Here is a 20,812-nt window from a genome sequence, read left to right as displayed (position 1 = left end):
TTCTTCAACTTTACGCAATGACTGACAAAAACCTAAACTTCTTTTCCTTTTTAATTAACATTAAAACATATTTATTGCCTGGATGAGATTGAATTCATTACCATTACGACTACAGTCAAACACTATACCACTGTGCCAAGACTATGTCAATAGTAGAAAGATATTTATGACATATAAAGCTAATATTAGGATTAAAATAAGTAAAACTAAAATTATGAATCCCATAGGATAACCTCTAACAATTTTAGGCTGAAGCTACTCATGTAAAAGAGGGTTGGTTATAAGTTTATAAAATGTGTTAACTTAGAGTTAAAATAGATTTTCTATTGAAGATAGTGAAGATAAGCTATTACGGGCTAACGTCAAAATCGGGTCACCTTATTAAATTGGCCTTAGGAGAAGAAAATAGATGCTTGACAAAATAATTTATATTATAAGTCTTATTATGATATCGTAATGTAACTATTTGTTTTACAAGTGGGGACAGTCGCGGCGCAGAGCCACAAGCGTGACAAGTAGTGGATTCGATTCCCACTCGAGGAAATTAAATCGTTTTCAATTCCTCGCCTTGGTAACAAGATAAAGCACAGCGTTGAGTCCAGCAACCCAACACCCAGTGCGTTCAGAATTTGGCGAAAAGTGCCTATTATATAATTAGCACATACATTAGCACTTTCAGAGGATATACCAACCTGCTTATACTTGGATACCATGCATCCAACTCGGACTGGCTAAATATTGATATTTAATTACCTCGAGTAAGAATCGAACCCACACTCGTCGCATTTACAATAACACGCCTGTGCCCCTGCGCTACGAGGGCCCCTAATATATCTACAGGCTATAATAAATTATTTAGTCATTATTATTTGTATATAAAATTTATATAGATTAAGGAAAACTAATATTTTACCTGTTACAAAACCAACGCGGCAGTAACTCACCGAGAGTTTGACTGGAGCGAATTTAGAATAAAGATTTATAGCTTACTTTACGTTACGTAAATGCATTTCAGAAAAGATATATTTAAATCTTTTTTTCTGTATATCTTTTTTTTGTATATCTTTTTTTTGGGGTTCATGTTTTTCCCATATAACAGGGTAGGCAAGAAACCTAATGTTGAAGCATTGTGTTCATTGGCGGTGTTAAAATAATTATGTTCTCAAATGGGAATCGAACCCCCACCCACATTACCCCCAGCTGTTCCACTGCACCACGTTAGCTTTGATACCATTTTACTTGAGCCATATTAATATTTCTCATCATTCCATCTCATCACAAATGACGAAAACTCAAAAATGATTACGTGCAAATTAAAATCCATCAAACGGCCGAAACCCGCAAACACGCGAAATTGGATCGGAAATGTTATCCGTTTGTATGTTTAAATCTCGATTAATACACGGCTTTGAAATGATCAAAAACGTTCGCTGTAACGTTTTCAGTGGAGCGAAATTTCTTTTATTAATATTTCGAAATAAATATCAAACGAATGTAACTTCAAAGCCTTCTGGGTCTGACTGTAAACACGATGGGTGTGGATTCGATTACCACTCGGGAAGAAATTCGCTCGAATCTGCCATTTCATAGGGAATATCACAAAAATTGGACAGTAGGCTAGGAACGGAGTGTTTTAACACTAGACTCCCCACTATATGCAGGTAACAGCATGAAACTAAAACTCTTTATAATATTCTGAACTTATGTACTCCGTTATATACTACTGTGGAGAACGGAAGCGTCTTAATTGTAAAGAAGTATCTTTATATTACGTTTCTACCCTAGTATGTGTGGATTACAGTGAGAAATTAGAAGAAAAACTTTTATCTTATCGCATATATTTTTTTAAAAGATACGTGTATCACAATGAACCTGTTACTATATTTTTTTTTACTAAAAAACACATCCTAATTGGCTCATAAAATACTGGAGTTTATTTACATAGTTATAAAAATAAATACAACATAAATTCTACCATACAATTTAATATAAAACATTAGGCCAAATGAAAATTTTTCATTCGAATAAACAAAAAGGAAATTAATTATTTACCATCAGTCTGAATGTCCCCTTATATACAATAAATATTTAGCGACAAAGAAAACAATGAATGTAGGACAATACATTAATTATGACCTTTTAATCCTAGATGGAACCTCTCGACCTCTTCGACCTTTATCACCAGCTTTAAATACGGGTGTTAGTAGAAAATTGTAATAATCTCGATACCGAGATGCTAACAACAAGAATAAGTTGCCCATCTTATAAGAAATTTTACGAAGCTCGATAAGAACTTATTGCTAAAATTTCTATGGCACTTTGACGGAATCCAAGGTATGCAGGTTCGAGTCCGGCTACGATCAATTTTTTAGAAATTTTCTGATTAAAACGATCGGAATTTGACGAAGCAAGTATTAGGGAGCTCGATTTTTTTTTTATTTTTCTAATATAAGAATTTTACCATAAAGAATAAAATAATTAAATATTTGATACAAATTATTAAATAATAACAAATGCCAATATATTTTATATATAGGACACTCCTCTCCCCTCAGTACGGCTCGCTCAGTGTAAGCCACTAATCAAATGGATTACAGTCCAAACTAATCTGTTAAAAGCTTCCATGTTTGACGTGTTGCAAGGACTTTAATATTTTGAAAGGGTTTCATATTTAGTTTTTGGTGATACATTTCTTTTTTACTATATAAGTTTTCAAATATCTGTCTGTCTGTTTTTTGAAGGATAAAAAAATCTACTTTACGTTTATTCCCGCATACAGCAAGGTGGATGGAACCTAGTGTTAAGGCTCTCGTTTTTCATTTTCTGCCAATTTTTCGAGATATTTATGAATGGCGGAATTTACTACAATTTGTTTGTTAAAATTTGTTAATAATTGTTTGTTAATTTAATGCAATGCAAATTGTTTAAATTACAGTTAATCGTTTTTCCTATCTAATCTACTAAAATATTAATACTATTAATATGCTAACCATATTTAATACATTTTATTCCACAACCAACAGAACGCCGCTGCACTTGGAGAAGATTCCTAAGTCCGAGAGGGGGAACCCCCCAACACTCTGCTGCCTCAACCGAAACTGAACTGCCACCCATCGATACTAGAGACCTATGGCTACAGGACTCTAGGTAATATAAAGTTATATGTAAATGCATTTTAATTATTCGTTATGCAATATTATTTTATGCTTATTGTGCATAATTATGAAAAATATGATGAAGACTTTTAATAATATAATTTCCATATATTTAACTGGCAGCAGTAGAAGTTTTTATATGTTTAATATGCAATTTTGTTTTAACATGCTTTAATGTCGTGCATTTGGTTCTTTTTTTTTTTTTTCCCTAGCCTACACCATCCCATTGTTGGGCAAAGGCCTCTCTCCATTTCTTCCATTCCGGTCTATTTAGGGCTATTGAGCACCAGTCAGGCCTATAATGGTTCAGCTCGTCCCGCCATCTCCGTTTTGGTCTGCCGATTCTCCTTTTAGAGCTTGGAATCCATCTGGTAGATGATTCCCCTCTCCATTTGGTTCTTGAGCAAGACAAATAAGCGAATGCAATTTAGTTTGGATATATAGCTTTAAATGAGGAGGGGAAATATCTTACTGGGAACGTAGTGTCTTAACACTAGATTTTTTCCTCTCTCTGCCTAAATGTGAGCGTTGTGTAAAGTTACATAAATACTTTACACAATATTAAAACTTCCATTTTGAAAACCAAATAACAATTACATTTCGCCAGGTTAAGCCGAGCTTTGCCATTCTGTAAGTAATTATAAACGTAGAGCAAGAAAAATCTTTTAAATATAAATTTTATTATAACAAATCTTTAAAAATATTTCAACATAAAATTGTTATATCAATTCTTCTACGCCGGTCATTTGACACTTCTATACTCTTAACTTCCCAATCTAAATATAATGTATACGTATAATAATATACTAGCGACCCAAATGGCGTCTTCCTCCGCCTAAACTTATTGTTAACATAAATTGAAGCCTGTATTTAGATGTATTTAAAGCTATATAACTGTTAAGTTTCATCCAAATCAGTTTAGTAATTTTCCTCTATCGTTACAATCTTTTAGTTACTTATGTACATAATTTCTCTATTTGAAGATATCTCAAGGACTCGTCCTCGAGAAAAGTGGGCTTGTGCGGTTTTCAATTTTGTTATATATAAAGTTATTTTTATAATAACAAAATACGAGTTGAGTGGCGAAACTAAGGTTGAGAAATTAAAATAATTAAAATATAATAAAAAATACGTAAAAATTTAAATAAAAGAAATATAACTGTACCGAATTGGAATCAAACCTAGATTCACCGTATTAACACTACGCCAAGAGGGATTTAAATGAATAAATGAAATAAATACAATGAATACAGAAATGCTGAACTTTTCATTGAAATAAAAGCTAGGAGATTAATCCCGCTTTAGACGTATTATATGTGGAAACTAAATTATATTACTGTTTATATTTTCATTACGTATAGTGTTTACCTACGTAGGGGGTGTAGTTTCAATTTCTACGAAAACATTTAATTTCTGATACATTTCAAGTTTATGTATTTTATAATTTATATTTAAAGCGCGGCGTTGAGTTCTGCCACTCAATACCTCAAGAATTCTGAAGAAAGTGGGGAACGGAGTGCCTTAACACTAGATTCCCTCTGCCTACCTTGCTGTGTGCGGGATACAGCGTGAAGCTGATTAATGTATATGAAATTTTAATTACGACTTTTATTGCACTATATTTACAAAGTGCACACCATCGTAGCGCAGTAGGATAACGTTTGGTTGTAAACACGATGGTCATAGGTTCGATAACAATGAATTGATTTTATTTTCCTGTTTTGCCAAACAAAATGCAGCGTTAAGTTCTGGAACTTAAATGCCAATGTCTCAGAATTTAACGGAAAGTAGTGGACGACGAGCCTTAACACTAGATTCCCTTTATTTATCCTGTTATACACGGGATACAGCTATAACAGATAAGCTAAGAAACTGTAGAATTGAACCTGCGACAACCTGCTCTCACATAAATAACAATTTTAAATATACGAGTATATTTCTTGCATCGTACATATAATGAACTCATTAACTCTAGCATGCATCGTTTAATTTGATACTCCGTTACGAAACTTTCTGATGCTATATTTAATATCTAACACCTAAATTTAAATGTATATATGTGCTGCATTTATTTTCGTTATTCCATAATATGAAAAGAGAAAATAGATGGAGTCAGTCGTGGCGTAGGGGTACAAATTGTGACTGTAAACGCGACCTGCATTTCCATTTCTTCGCTCTGCTGTGGAGTCGAAGCACGGCGTTGAGTTCCGCATAGATAATAGTACGGAACCGTACGCAAGTTTTTATAACCGCTTTATCAAAACAAAGTGTGCAATTTCAAATTCGGAATGCTTTTACTTTCGATTCTCCTGTCTACCTCGTTAAAAAAAAACAGTGAAGCCGCAAAAGAAAATTAAACATGTCCCCAATCACGAATCGAATCCACGATCAACACCAACATTTACTGATCCCCACAGCATCTAGATGACACCAATTTTAGTAAAACCATAAAGTGCATGTATAAAATTCTAAAGTAACTTCCAATATTCTAATATAGAATATAGCTTGCAAGGCTCGCATGCACAATATATTGCACGCCAGAGACACATTAAGGTATTCTCCGAAGCTAATTAACGTATGCTTATACCTAGTATGCGGTAATAACTTACTCGAATTGACTTGTGCCAGTCAGAAGTTCAAGTTACATACTAATTTGATTGATGGGTTCTATGAAGTTGTTGTTGAATTGTGGGCAGTGGTCGTGGGCGTATTATATCAGCTTTATCCCTAGCGGGATAGTCAGAGAGAACGGAGAGCCAAATGCTACGGTCTCTGCATACCTCGTTTGCCTCGTCCACGGTCATCAACCTCTTCGTACATGCCCTTCGGGACCTTCCTCTAGTATCTTTAATACTGTGTTTTCGATTAGTAAGTAAGTTAATAAATATAAAAAAGAACCACTGTGGAACTCCACTCGTGGAGCAGGGGTACATGCGTGCGACTGTAAACGCGAGAGACTGTGGGTTCGATTCCCATTTGAGGATATGAATTGTTTAATATTTTCATATCCTCGCTCCGGTAACGAGGTTCGAAGTTCCTCTTATAGCCGCCACTCATATAGCCAAATTTTTAAGACATTGCATATTGAGAGGTGCAACTAATTCGAAAATAATTAGTTTATTAATTTCAAGTGAGAATGGAACCCAGAACCATTGCGTGCACAGACAGGCTCTGTGCCGATATGTCAGAATGGCCTCGGATTGTGTATTTGACCGCTTGAAGATAACTCTGGCTTAACAGAATCTACGTAAAATATACAAGTATTATTTTAATTTTAACAATAACAAACTTCGTCGGTAGTAGAAGTAAGTTTCGCTAGCATGGAAATGATTAGTTATTACCATAATCCGTACAAACCCTAAAGCTCGAATATGAAACAACCAAGGTTATCTTGGCCAACGTAAACATTTGCATTATTTGTCTAGCCATTCCTTTAGAGACGATAAATGAAAATGTATTCAAATATATATATATTTAATTTAGTATTTTTCTTATCTAAAGTGTGGAATAACTTTTTAGAAATGTTAAATATAGATTCATCTAAATCAGGGCTTCTTAAACTTTTGTCATTCACGACCCCATTTATGATTGCGAGTTTCTTAACGACCCCCCATAAAAATATAAAAGAAAAATAAATTAATATTTTTTGATGATTTATTTATTAGGTAACAATATACATATACATATGAAAATATATAGTTTCCCCCTTTTACCGCTTCGGGGGTCGCGACCCATAGTTTAAGAAACCCTGATCTAAATATTGCATGTTGAATGGCAGAGGTTAACGCTGTTTTTCAACGTTTGTCTTCCCAGTATTTGTAGTGGGGATCAAACCCACAATCATCGCGCTTACAATGTTCTTTTTGCGGTAGTATAATTGATTCATAACATTATAAAAATCAAATCTTCTTTACAGCTTTTTTCTAAAGTAATTTATTTTTATTTGTATAACTTACAAATTGCGATAGCGACTATTAATTAGTTTTTTTTTTCTGTCTAGACATGCCTTAGGCTTTGATGTGGAGTGCTTATTAATTAATACAGTATTTTTATTAAAATCTATAGCTAACATTTTAGTAATATTTTTTTTCTCAGATTGCTTTAAAACATATTTTAGAAACAGAAATAAAACTATCACAAGATTTTCATATATTTATGCACACATTTCAATTAGCTTTATTTACCTAATTTTTCTTCAAATAAGAAACTTTTATACAGAAAAATCCATCATCGAGAAGTAAATATTTTGAATGTACCTATTTCTTTCATATGCAGGTTAGTATAAAAAAATAATTGTTATATTAAAACTGCCAATTTCGAAATCCTGACATGGCTTAAATTTGTATTTTACCTACTACCTAAAAAAAACGAACTTTGTTTCTAATACAAAAATTAAATATCCAATTCAAGCTTAGATTTAAACTTTTACTAAAATCCTTTAACATAAAAATCAACACTATTAATGTAAAATCAATTTCATCAGTAGTGCGAATATACCCTCCATATACGTAACCATTAAATGTTGCTTCTGTACGTGTACATGTGTGTGTTATGTGTTGACATGTGTGTGTTTGCACAGCGAGCCCGCCCCGTCGGCCATGAGCGCACTGCATCATTTTGGGGCAGAGATGTTGCGACTGTCTCGCGGCTTGGAAGCTTCTGCCGCATCTAAAGCGACCTACCGAGGGTATATAATTGGCATTAATTTGTTCGCCTCAAAATTTATGGTAACGGTCGTATGGCTTTTCGGAAAATTTAGTTAAAATGTTTATTTAAAAGTCATTTAAAATTTCACTCTGTTTAAATATTAATATTAAAAGTAGGAATAAAAATATGATGTACCAAAGTAATTTGCATGACGATAAAGCTGTACAATCGGTATCCATACACCCTTAATTGTCCTTGCGCTTCACATGCAGATCCCACTAGCATATCTCTGTGGTTTATTTTAGTAGTCAAGCAAATAATGTTATGTAAATTGTTCTTGATGTTGAATTAAAATGTTAAATATATTTTATGTTCAATCTTTAGTCTCTTTGTAACTTTATTATTATAATTATTATGAAATATGTGCCTAAAGAATTGATCTTTTCAGGACAAATATATCAGAACGTGGAGGAATGCTCACTCCGGGTTCATTGAGTGTATCGTCCAGCTCACCTTCATCTATGCTCCAAGACAAAAGAAGACTATCTTCAACAGATCCTAATGCCCATATGAATAGACCAAGGAGCGCATCTGATGATGAAGGTAATGATGGCCTTCTTGCGCCAGTAACTCTTACTACTAAGTCAAGAAGTTCTGAAGACGGACTTTTACTGCCACCTCCCTGTACTTGCCCATACTTTGGATCAGACTCAACTCCACCAAGACGAACGACAGAAGTTATTATCGTTCCCGGTGGAGATATAAACGGTTGTAATGGCTTTCCTAGGAATGGCAATATGAAGAGCGACGAACCATCAACACCCTTTTTCAGAAGGTCTAGTCGTGGAGCCTCGTCAATGGTAACTTGGGAAGAAGCAAGAAGATTTAGGAGGGGTTCAAGTTTTGGTGGTGCCAGAACGACACTCTCAACCCCAGTTAGAACAATTCGAAGTCAGAGATCCATCAACAACAGACCTGTGGTAAATCCAAGCCCTCAGCGACAACTTAGAACACATCACTCTAGGAACTCAAGTGTGATATCACGCAATTCATCCCGTCATGGACGTATATTGCGTCTCGAGCAAAAGGCGACTAAAGTGTTAGGTGTTGTTTTCTTCACATTCGTTGTGTTGTGGGCACCATTTTTTATACTTAACATGGTACCAGCAGTGTGCCCGGAATGTGAAAGAAGAATATCAAGTTGGGTTTTTGATTTTGTGCTATGGCTGGGATATGCCAGTTCAATGGTGAATCCAATATTCTATACAATTTTCAATAAAGTTTTCCGACAGGCGTTCAAGAAGGTGCTGTCTTGTCAGTATTGTAAGACGAGGAGATAGCCGGCACCCTGGGAGCGCGTCCGGCCCTGCTCCGATCCAGGTCTCGGCGCGCTCTCAGTCAACAGAAACATTCGATCTCAATTCGTGTGAAATAAAGAGCTTTAATAAATAAATACGCTTAGCATATGCAATTTAGATTTATATTTTTAACATTAACACAGTATTTTTTATTAATAAAAATCTGTATCACGCTGTATCCTGCACACAGCAGGTTACGTAGAGGGAATTTGATGTTAAGACACTCCGTTCTCTATTTTTTATTAATAGCGTTAATTTATTCTGTTCAGTAATAAATTATTTCGATCATAAAAATATATTGACACTTCGAACTCAGCACTATATGGTGTAATACTTTTTGAACACTAACAATGTTAAATATTAACGTTAAAATATAAGCAATGCTTAAAAACAACTATAAATATCTATTAATATGATAATTAACGTGTGATTTTGAAATAGCCTCTTTTAATTTATTTGCATACATTTCAGTTGTAGGTTAATATTGTGAAAACTAGTCATACAAAATTGAGTCGCGATGAATTATGAACAATTAAATTAATAATACTAGAGCCTCGTATATTTTAGCTTAATTATATAAATATTTCAAACATATGGTAACATGTAAATAAAACATAAAATATGTACTAATATTATAAAGCTGGAGAGTTAATATGGTTGGACGCGCTAATCTCAGGAACCAGGTTTGAATTAATATTATTTTTAGTTCGGAAAGTTGATTAAAAAAATTACACTCTTAAAAATAAGTTTGCAAAATTTTCGTCAAATATGTTTAATTTTGTTTTTTTTATGTAATTTAGTAACTTAGACTGTGATTGTTATTTATTTATGTATGAATTATAATTAAATACCTCAGATGGAAAGAAAAGAAGTAAAGAAAAGCGTTAAATGTAGATTATATTAAAATAAATAGAATATATAATAAATTGAAGTAAAATATATATATGTAAAAAAAAACATAATATACCAAAGTGTGCTATAATTTAAATTAATTTTTAATTATATAATTTAGGCTTAAGTTATACATATCCTTAATCTAACCATTGATTTTAACTTTAGTAATTTCATACATATCGTATTTAGGGTACCGTACCTGAAAAGAAAAAATAGAACCTTATCTCCGTCTGTCAAGAACATTTTACTCAAGATCACGTGGAAATCCATTCATCCATCAGCCTTTCAACGTCCACTGCTGGACATAGGCCTCCCCTAATATCATGCTGAATTAATAACAAAGCCTCCAGTTCCACAATTCCTTGGAAACATAAAAAATAAATTTCTAAAACAAAGGAACGTTGCACAATCGATATATAAACGTACATTTGCGTTGATTTAAATAAATTCGCTGAAAGCGAGTTCATAAAAGGCTAAATGCATATGTAAACAAAATAATCAAAGCTTCATCTAAATAATTATTTATTATTTTTTTCAACGTCTCGCACATAGCAGGGTAGGCAGAGAGAACCTGGGAACCTAGTGTTAAGAAGCTCTGTTCCCATTACGACACTTCCGTTTGCCACTTTCCACCGAATTCTGTAGTCATTGCTTATTGAGTGGTTGAGCTCAAAGTGGCTTTGCCACCAGGGCGAGAAAATGGACATATCCAAATACTTTATTTCTTTGAATTGGAATCGAACCTGTCCTATTTACTGTCGCATTCTTTGCTCTATGCCACGACTGGCTTTACATATTGTAAAAAAATATTTTCAAGACTAAACTTACCAAATTGTATATAGTAATTATTGTACTTACTTACTGTTTGTTATATCACATAGTCGATGTATTGTATATAAAATTATAATAAAATAATATGTTTCATAAACATCAATATTGGTCGTAACAAACACGTCGTGATGGAATAAAGCGATTTGATCGTGAAATTATTGTCTTTTATTTGACAACCCACAAATATAAATGAATAAAAGTAAAACCTGGGAAATTTAATTATTTTAAATAGAAACTTTCTGCCCTAGAAGGAATCAAATACTTTTCATTCATAAATTATAATCTCTACTTCTTCTATTTGAATTCCAGAAATTCCAGATCGTTAATTTTGTAATGCCTTAGCCAAAGGAAATAAAAATAATTCTTCCCTCCGACTAGAAGCGAACCTTAGCCACAACTAGCATTTCCACTGCGCTACGATAGATAAATCGTTGATATATGTAAAATTGTATATATACATATAGTTAACAAAAGGTGACATTGAGTTCTCTTCTTTTTGAGTTCCATTAGACCATTTCGTTTCGTTAGATGCTCTACAGATTACCAGTAACTGAAAAGCTACTCGTATATTAAAAATAAGAATATGAAAAAAATATTCATTTGTCAATATTACAAATTAATATTTGGTCAAAGAAAAATATATCCAAATTTTCATAGAAAAATAATGAGAACTTTTTAATAATGGCACGACACTGGTTTTATATTATGTAGACCGCGAAATGAAAACTTGCGTTTGCCACAAAACCATAATATGCAAATAGGTGGCAAAATTATCATTATACTTGTAACGATTCCTATGGCTAAGGCTCTTGTCTTTTATATATAATTATATTTTTTTATGAAAAAGACAAGGTAAAAGCATACGGATTACCTGATAGTAAGTGATCACCGCCGCCCACAACCCTGTGTAACACCAGAGGAGCTACAGGTGCGTTGCCGGCCTTTGAAGTGAGATAGATGCGCTTTTTGAAGATATCCAAGTCAAAGCGACCTGGAAACACTGCCGCAGGTAGACCATTCTACAGTTGCGTGACGCTTGTAAAGAAATTCCTACGAAACCGTCCAGTAGTGGAGTGCAACGATGTGGATGATATTTGAGCTCGTAACGTACTCTAGTTAGGTTAGGAAATTCGACGGCAGGTATCTCCAGTTTAGGTGGAAAGCGGAGAACTGAGTATATCTAGAAATTATATACCTATAATAAGTATAATTACCGATTTAGATATTTATTTTATTATCTAAGCCTAGCTTAAGCAGCAGACGGGAAAAAAAGGAGCTAGTATGAGGTCAGAGTAGCGTAGCGGCACAGTGTCTTGCTTTGAACGCGACGGTTATTTATTCAATTTCTCCTCGGGGCAATGAATCATTTTCATTTTCCTTGCTCTGATAACGGAACGGAATGTTTTAACACTAGATTCCATGTTTACTCTGCTATATGAAGCTATAAAAATAATAATAATACAATAATAAAAAAATGCTGAAACATTGGCAAAAATAATATTCAAATTTAATATTTTTAAGGTGGAAAAATACAATGTAGAAGGCGCAAACGGTGAAATATTCTAAGCTCCTTATTCCTAAGATAATGTTGACATTTAAAATCATTGCCTCTAAATAATTGGAAATGGCTTTTCATTTGAAATTGGGAATTTTCTTATTTGCATTGTTATCGGATTTGTTTAGCTTCATAGAATTAAGTAAGCACAGACATCTTTTTAAATGCCTACTTACATAATGAGTACTACACTGAGTACTACAGTGGTACTTAAGTACGGGTTCGATTACCACGCAGAGTAATGTTAAATAAAACATAATTATAATTTTGCTGCTCAGCGTTAGGTTCCGTTATCCAACACACAAAGATTTGGAAATATAGACTAAAGTGTCTCTGAACGAAAGTAGAAAGAAAAGCAATTTTGATTTAATAAGTTATAGTAAAAATTGTAATTTTAATACCATGTTTTGTAATTGCAGATATAGATTTACATTCCACTAATAAAGAAAAACGATTATTTTAATGTATATTTTTTTGCCAGGGCAGACAGAGGAAGCCCTAGCCCTAGCCCTACTAGTCCCTCTGTAAACATAGATGTAAATACCGCCTCTAAATAAAAGCTTTTCTTTTTACAATATACAGGGTGTCCCAGGAGTCAACAATAAAACGAAACCAGGTGATAGACCAAGTCGTGACAGTTATGAGAAAAATATAAAAAAAAATCTTTGTCATGTATTTTTCATATTATATTGATTTTAAAAAATATCGGAAAAACCGACACCCTGTGATGGTTTTTCAAGTCCCAGGACTACAAATATTACTCTTTCTTCATTTTTTTTTCTGTAATGTAATCATGAATAACCCTTCTGTGAATTACAGTTTAAGATTTAAACATACCTGCATCAGTTTTCAATAAAATGTGGTGTTTTTGCCAAACATTAAATTCAAAATATTTACTACACCCAACTTTAACCGACTGTACTATAAAAAAAATGTACTACACTGTTTTTGCAAGTAACTTTAAAAGTTGGCGCATTTAATCTGGATTCCGAAATGGTACGACACTTGCTGGATTACTTCTTTGTTGAAGAGAGAAAAATCGAAATACACGATAATCGGGATGACGTTCAGCTTTTTGGTATCTTTTCCGATACATTCTAGCTGCAGCATTTGCGTTACATAACCATTCTCCATGAATGAAATGCATATTGGCAATGTGTCAAAGACCGAGTATATGGCCTGCGAGAGCCCGGACTCGAGCACTGTCCTTATAAGTCCTGGGCCAGCCCTTAAGTTGGAAAAGTTCAGGTACCTTGAATCCGTCATGCACAAGTCTGGAGGCATCGATCACGATCTCTATAAGACGGATAAGAGTTTGGACGATATCCTGCGATCACAGACCACACCAGTGACCTCCCGCCACTTAGCCCAGGCAACGCTTATCCGACTTAGGGGCTGGCCCAGGACTTATAAGGACAGTGCTCGAGTCCGGGGACTCACAGGCCATATACTCGGTCTTTGACACATTGCCAATATGCATTTCATTCATGAAGAATGGTTATGTAACGCAAATGCTGCAGCTAGAATGTATCGGAAAAGATACCAAAAAGCTGAACGTCATCCCGATTATCGTGTATTTCGATTTTTCTCTCTTCAACAAAGAAGTAATCCAGCAAGTGTCGTACCATTTCGGAATCCAGATTAAATGCGCCAACTTTTAAAGTTACTTGCAAAAACAGTGTAGTACATTTTTTTTATAGTACAGTCGGTTAAAGTTGGGTGTAGTAAATATTTTGAATTTAATGTTTGGCAAAAACACCACATTTTATTGAAAACTGATGCAGGTATGTTTAAATCTTAAACTGTAATTCACAGAAGGGTTATTCATGATTACATTACAGAAAAAAAAATGAAGAAAGAGTAATATTTGTAGTCCTGGGACTTGAAAAACCATCACAGGGTGTCGGTTTTTCCGATATTTTTTAAAATCAATATAATATGAAAAATACATGACAAAGATTTTTTTTTATATTTTTCTCATAACTGTCACGACTTGGTCTATCACCTGGTTTCGTTTTATTGTTGACTCCTGGGACACCCTGTATATATATATTATAGATTATTATGTCATTAATTTAAAAATAATTCTAAACATACAATAGACCATTTAATAGAACGAGTGATCCTCAATTTGTGACCCGGATGAAGCAAGACTTAATCAACCTGTCCCTTCGAAGATTTCAATTATAAGCACGAAACATGAATCGAGGGACCTACTTTGAATAATATTTCGTATTGACATTAAATTATTATACATTTTTGTATGTAGATTCAAAGATTTGTATGAAATATTGAAATTTTGAGGCCGTAGTGACGTAGTACGCCAGCGTCGACTGTAAACATGACAGTTGCGGATCTCGTCCAAAATGGGGGATTTTGTACCTTTACACTTGGTCCAGCACATAGCAGGGTAGGCAGAGGGGACAAGAGAATCTAGAGTTAAGACGTTACGTTCTCATTAAGGAGGTGTTGAGTAGCAGAACTCAACGCCGCGCTTTGCCTCATTACCAGAGCGAGGAGAGACGAATAAAAATATTAAATATTTCATTCCTTCAAATGAGAATCGAGCCCACAATCGTCGCGCAATATCTCGAAATTTAGGGCGGAGAGTGGGGAAAAGAATGCCTATCCCACGTTCTCTTTAACAACCCTGCGACATAGATATGGATAGCGGATATGGATGCAGCGGAAACTATAAAAAAAGTCAATTATTCCATTGTAACGTTAACAAATAATCAAAATATGAAAAAATGTATTCCATATTGTATGGCTTCAGTAATTATTTTGCAGTATACTCGTATATGGCAACATTCTGTTCTTTTATTATTTCATTTACTTTTTGTTTGTTAGTTTAATTAAATGTATAGTATATCGAGGACGTTATAGCATAAGTGTGCCTTCGTAAACACTACGGTTGTGGGATTCAAGTTCCACTCGGATGAATTAAATATTCAATAATGTAATTTCCTCGATTTGAGAACGTTAAGTTCCACCACTCTACATGCAATTCCTGAAGGATTCGAAGGAAAGTAGGGAACGGAACTTAGTAAAAAACAGGTGTCTTAACACTAAATTTCCAGGTTCCCTCTGCCTACCATGCTCGGTGCGGTATACAACATATGAAATCGATGGTTATAACCTCGTTAACAAATTCGTGGTTGAAAATATTACCTTTTCCAATAACTTCGGTTCTCCTTCGTTACTGAGTGACTGTCTGTGTGTAAAACGTCCGCATATTTATACTAAGAACTCTTTTAGCTATATCCTCCACATGCCAGGGTGCCAGAGGAAATTTGGGATCCTAGTGTTAACTCCTTACCCCAAGCACTTCCATTCTCCATTTTCCACCGAATTCCCTCTTTAGCTAATATTTATATCTAAAACATTTTACGCAAAAATAACCTTATTACCCCAAAAATGCATAACACCGATTATATTAAACAGAAACGTCAAATGCAAAGCATTCTCAGTACAATATTTCATCGTGAACCAGCTAGCGTACATTTTGATTTATTGCCGTCGTAAAAGCTGGTGTCCACGGTCATAGAAAATTCCGAATCGACTGTCGATTGGCATGAGTTGCCTTTTTAACCCCAACGAAAAAAGAGGGGTGGTAAAAGTATGATGAGTTTGTATATGTGCGTATGTCTGTCTGTATGTGACATCGTAGCTCCCAAACGGATGAATCAATTTTATTTAGTTTTTTTTTTTGTGAAACTTAATCAAGAGTGTTCTTACTTATGATTTATTGAAATATGTTTAGCCATTTGAAGATCCGAACGCTCGTTTGCCTTGTCCTTTTTCCATAAAAAAAAATAAAAAATGTATACTAATGTTGTGAAATTTAAGAGTTTATTTGATTAAACGCTCTAAACTCAGAAACTACTAAATATTTTATTTGGGAACATGAAAATAGTTTTAAATATAACCACTGCGCTACGAAAGCCTTAAGCTTAATATACAAAATGTAAAATGCCTTACGCTTGAGAATTTCATTTAAAACTTTAAACTTTTAAACAAAGGCTTCTTCATACTAAATTGTCTTCAAATTATTTTGTTGCTTTGAAAAGCAAATTAGTGCTTAAAACATGAACTCGGTATTAATGAGTTCTGAAGGTGAATATTACAGGCTAGAGTGAAAATACTTAAAAGTTTGGGACCTATTACATATAGACTTATATAAGGACTTAGTATCTAAAGAATAAATATAACCTTATGTCCATGATAATATACGAAGACATGTTAGACAGGGTCTGGAGGTAAAACGATGGTAATGGGTTCGATTCATACTTAAAGTAATGTATTGATTTCATTTCCCAGCTTTGGCAAGACAAGATACGGCGTTGAGGTCCGCCACTCGATACGCAGTATCTGGAAATTAGGTGGAACAAGAAAAATTGTCAAGTTTAAATTTAAAGAACTTACATATTATGTCCAGCAGTGGATGAGGATAGACTGATGATGATGATGATGACGATGATGATGACATATTATTGAAGCAAAGCGCGGTGTTAAGTTCTGCTCCTTAACAGGCAATGCCTCCAGAATTCGTCGGAAAGTAGAGGCACAGCGTAATAGGAATGGAGTGTTTAAACACTAAGTTCCCAGGATTCTTGTGTCTAACCTCCTCTGTGGGAGAAACAGGATGAATCTACAAAAAAATATTATGTCACATCCAGAAGTTCTTCCATTTCACGTGCCCCGCGGCGCTCGCACTAGAACTGATTTTACGAGATAGGCATAAATCCGCATCAATAATCGATAATAATAGCCGGCTTGGACTAGAAATTGTTATGTAAATGAATTTTGATTTAACCTAAAAGTATTTAAAATTATATATATATATATAAAAATACCTGTTTCTGTACATTTACAAAGTTTCAAAATAATCCGTAAATTGGAGAACAGAGAGTCCAGATTGTCAAAACTTTCCGTTCTAGCTAAAATAAAATACAGTTCTTATAATTTTCTTTTCGCCAACACAGATTTTACAATCTAGGTGTAGATACCAAATGAATATTCGATGCCGAGCTTTAACCAACTCTAATGCATCCTTGATATTCCTTTAAATATTTATGGGACTGGTTTCCTTTTAAATTACTGAACTCTTGAAAAATATGTTTTATTTATAAAATAAAATGTATCGCTAATAATGTTTACTGCATATTATTTATTTATAGATTCGTTATATATTGCGGGTTCGATTCTCATTCAGTGAAAACTGGGGAACGGAATATCTGACACAAATTTATAATATATATATTAATATAAATAAATATTATGTATTCAATGCCCATTTTTGATAGACGAAATACCAAATTTTACACGTGCCGTGATCCCGGGCCAGTAATGCGGTTATTACTCCATTTTTTCAACCCAATGACATCTATAAATGGGTGAAATCCGCCACCGAATGAGTGGGCGGGGCCGTGTTAAGGGTTCGTTGGTTATTTTTATACTATTTTTATAGGAACTTTCAGCTTATTTTTGATGATAGAGAAAGAACTGGTTTTCACTCAAGACTCGATATATATAAGATTCTTTATTGCACTAAATAACACACATAATAAAACATACATTACGAAAAGACATACACAACGGTGGACTTATCTCTAGAAGAGATCTCTTCCAGTCAACCCGTGGAAGTGGATAAGTGCAAAGTAGCGGGAAAGACAAGATAGTGCAGGGAAATTGAGAAAGACAAAAACAAAATAAATAATAAAATAAAACTAATAGTAATAATAAATATAAAAAAAAATAAGTAGGCATGACATACACATAAATAAACATAAATATAGTTATACAAAATAAATAATATATTATAACATCTAAATATAAATACATATATACTATACAATAAATACATATTCTTTATAACTTAAATATATACGTATATATACCTATATAAAAAGGAACAAAAAGATATATATATATGATTCCCTTTACAATCTTGTTAGTATTTGTGTGGGAACAGATTTTTTTTTTTTCTGCTGTCAACCACGATAGATACAAAATACATGTATAATTTAATAAAAGTAAAAAAAAGAACATTATTGTTAGCAAACCACCTTCGTTGTGTACAAAGTTGACGTAAAAAAACCTTATTACAGCACATAAGCACGCGCTTCAAAATAAAATGTATAAAATTCCAGCTCTTTTCACCATGTTCCAGCTGAAAATTTTCATTCATTTAAGCTGGTGATGTAGCTGCGAGGATCGGTTTCGTGTGAGTTTTAATTAAATAACTGTGTTTTGTTCTGTCTTTTTTTTATTCATGACTAGCGGCGGCCCGCAACTTCGCACGTATTAATTTATAAAATACAGAAAACAAATCAAGACACTATTTTCTCCGCATTTCACTCAAATTCAAGATATTGCGACGCCGGGTTATCTTAGACAGTATGCAACATCTCAAATTAAATGGAAAGAGGAGAATAGAATAGAGTTCTTTGCATCTGGATATTATTTATAAAGAAGTTAATTTTCAGCTAAGAATGATCCCTTAACTCCACACCATTAGTCTTTTCACCCTCCACTAATGCTGTTTATGATGTCACTAAAATTCTCACAATAAATGTTGTTTCATTAATTGTTCATATATTTGATGTCGTTAAAAGGCTTTCAACTTCAACTTTAATGATATATATTTGGTGATGGCCTTCTTGGTTCTTTTTTAAGTAAGTATGTTTTTTAGCTTTACCTGAAACCCCATTAAGATACATCCATACCAAATCTTTAGCCGAATTCTGGAAGCAGCATTCTGGAAGCGTTTTGAGTGGCGGAACTGAACACCGCGCTTTGCCTCGTTACCAGAGCGAGAACATAAAAATAGGAAATATTTCATTTCCTCGAGTGGGAATCGAACAGTACAGTCGCATGCCGTACCCCTGCGAGGATTGGCCTCAGGAAAGGGAAAATCAGAGGTAAAAAATAAATCGAATCCAGAATTACTGGGCTACGCTCAATAACTCGAGGGTCTCTTGACGTAGTAGCAACGAAAATCAATGTAATCGTGTGGAAGAAACGTGTTTCAATTCCAATCTTATCTGTCTATATCAAAGAATGAATACTTAAGTTAGGATTAAAAGTTCTTCTTTTGTTTAATATTTATAATAGCAGGCTTTGTAAATATTAGTTGTCGCTTTATTAAAAACTTTACAGAGCAATATTTTTAAGAATATTTCGTGTTTTAATTGATAGTACCCCTATCACCCTACCACCAACCCCTAAGACTTCCTTAGGGGTTGGTGGTGTTTTTCTAAAAATAATTCGTACCTTTCTATAAAAATTCAATTGATTCAATTAAAATGGTAAATCATTTTAAAAGTAAATGCTCTTAGTTACTCTTAGTTGATAAAAAAATAAAGTGCTTATTGGTTTTTGAATCTTCTCTATCTATTTGGGAGTAAAACAGTCGATGCCAGCTTATATTTAGAAAATATATCATGAGCATGAGGAGGTTGAGGACAGTGGACGAGGCGATACGTACTCACTGGCTACCCTAGAGATAAAACCTGAATATAAAAAATATCATGGGAAATTCGAAAAAAATATGGACAAAGCTATGGGCAATAATTTATTAGAGAATATAGAGGTAATTATTTTAACATAGTAAATTACACAAATGCCTATATTCCCCTCTCGAGGAAGTGAAATATTTATTTAAGTTTATATTTCCATTTCTTTGTTCTAGTGTCGAGGCATTAACGCGGCGTTGAGTTCTGCCACTCAACACGCAATGCCTCCAGAATTTGGCAGAAAGTGGAGAACGGAGTGTCGGATTTTTTAATCTACATAATATATTTACACGTTATACATAATTAATTCAGAATATACCAACATTTTACAGCAACGTTTCAAAACTCAAAAGCCTATATGTAACGGCCTGTAATTAGTTTATTGCCTTGCGACGGACAAACAGAGGTCCCAAAGGTGGCTTATCCTTTGGTGTCTCTGTATACGGAACCTAATAAGCAATTATTTTTTAATCGTATTATACATTTTAGTTTAGTTTTATGTATTTGAGAAAATAGATAATTATAAATAATAGAATCGCTAAAAAATATATGGCCTTTGTGTGAAGTGGTCAAATAAAAATAAAATAAAAAATACTACTCCACACGATTTCCAGATCTCGTCTTGATTAATAAATTAATAAAATAATCATAATTTCCAATCTGATATATTATATTATTCTACATATATGTAATTTACCTTTAATTCGTGTAAATTAAAGAGTATTTTCTTTTAATTTTAGTACTATACCTTTGTAATAGTTTTCAGGCATTCAATTAAAACATAAGCAGCTAACATCTAGCTTTCGCCTACAGTTTCTCTATAGTTAGAGTTGCTGAAATACACTGCTCTCAGAA

The 20,812-nt window shown here is 33.7% G+C and overlaps 1 protein-coding gene across 3 annotated transcripts in view; it reads left to right on the top strand.

The window, feature by feature from the left end:
- The window catches only part of 5-HT2B (5-hydroxytryptamine receptor 2B), an 83,275-nt gene extending 72,235 nt beyond the window's left edge, over nt 1–11,040 (top strand). For 2 of the 3 annotated variants that reach the window (XM_085192750.1, XM_085192749.1), the window contains exons 6-8: nt 3,024–3,147; nt 7,735–7,842; nt 8,251–11,040. In XM_085192750.1, the coding sequence (XP_085048876.1) occupies nt 3,024–3,147; nt 7,735–7,842; nt 8,251–9,142 (1,124 nt within the window). In that variant the 3' untranslated portion in view covers nt 9,143–11,040. The remainder of the gene's footprint in view (nt 1–3,023; nt 3,148–7,734; nt 7,843–8,250) is intronic. The other variant, XM_085192751.1, reaches the window with a different exon arrangement.
- The last annotated feature ends 9,772 nt before the right edge of the window (nt 11,041–20,812 follow it).

Source organism: Heliconius melpomene, chromosome 11, assembly GCF_056956725.1.
Source record: "Heliconius melpomene rosina isolate 202511_hmr_F chromosome 11, ASM5695672v1, whole genome shotgun sequence".
Lineage (NCBI taxonomy): Eukaryota > Metazoa > Arthropoda > Insecta > Lepidoptera > Nymphalidae > Heliconius > Heliconius melpomene.
Note: the sequence above shows the minus strand (reverse complement) of the source record. Positions and strands in the feature narration are given on the sequence as shown.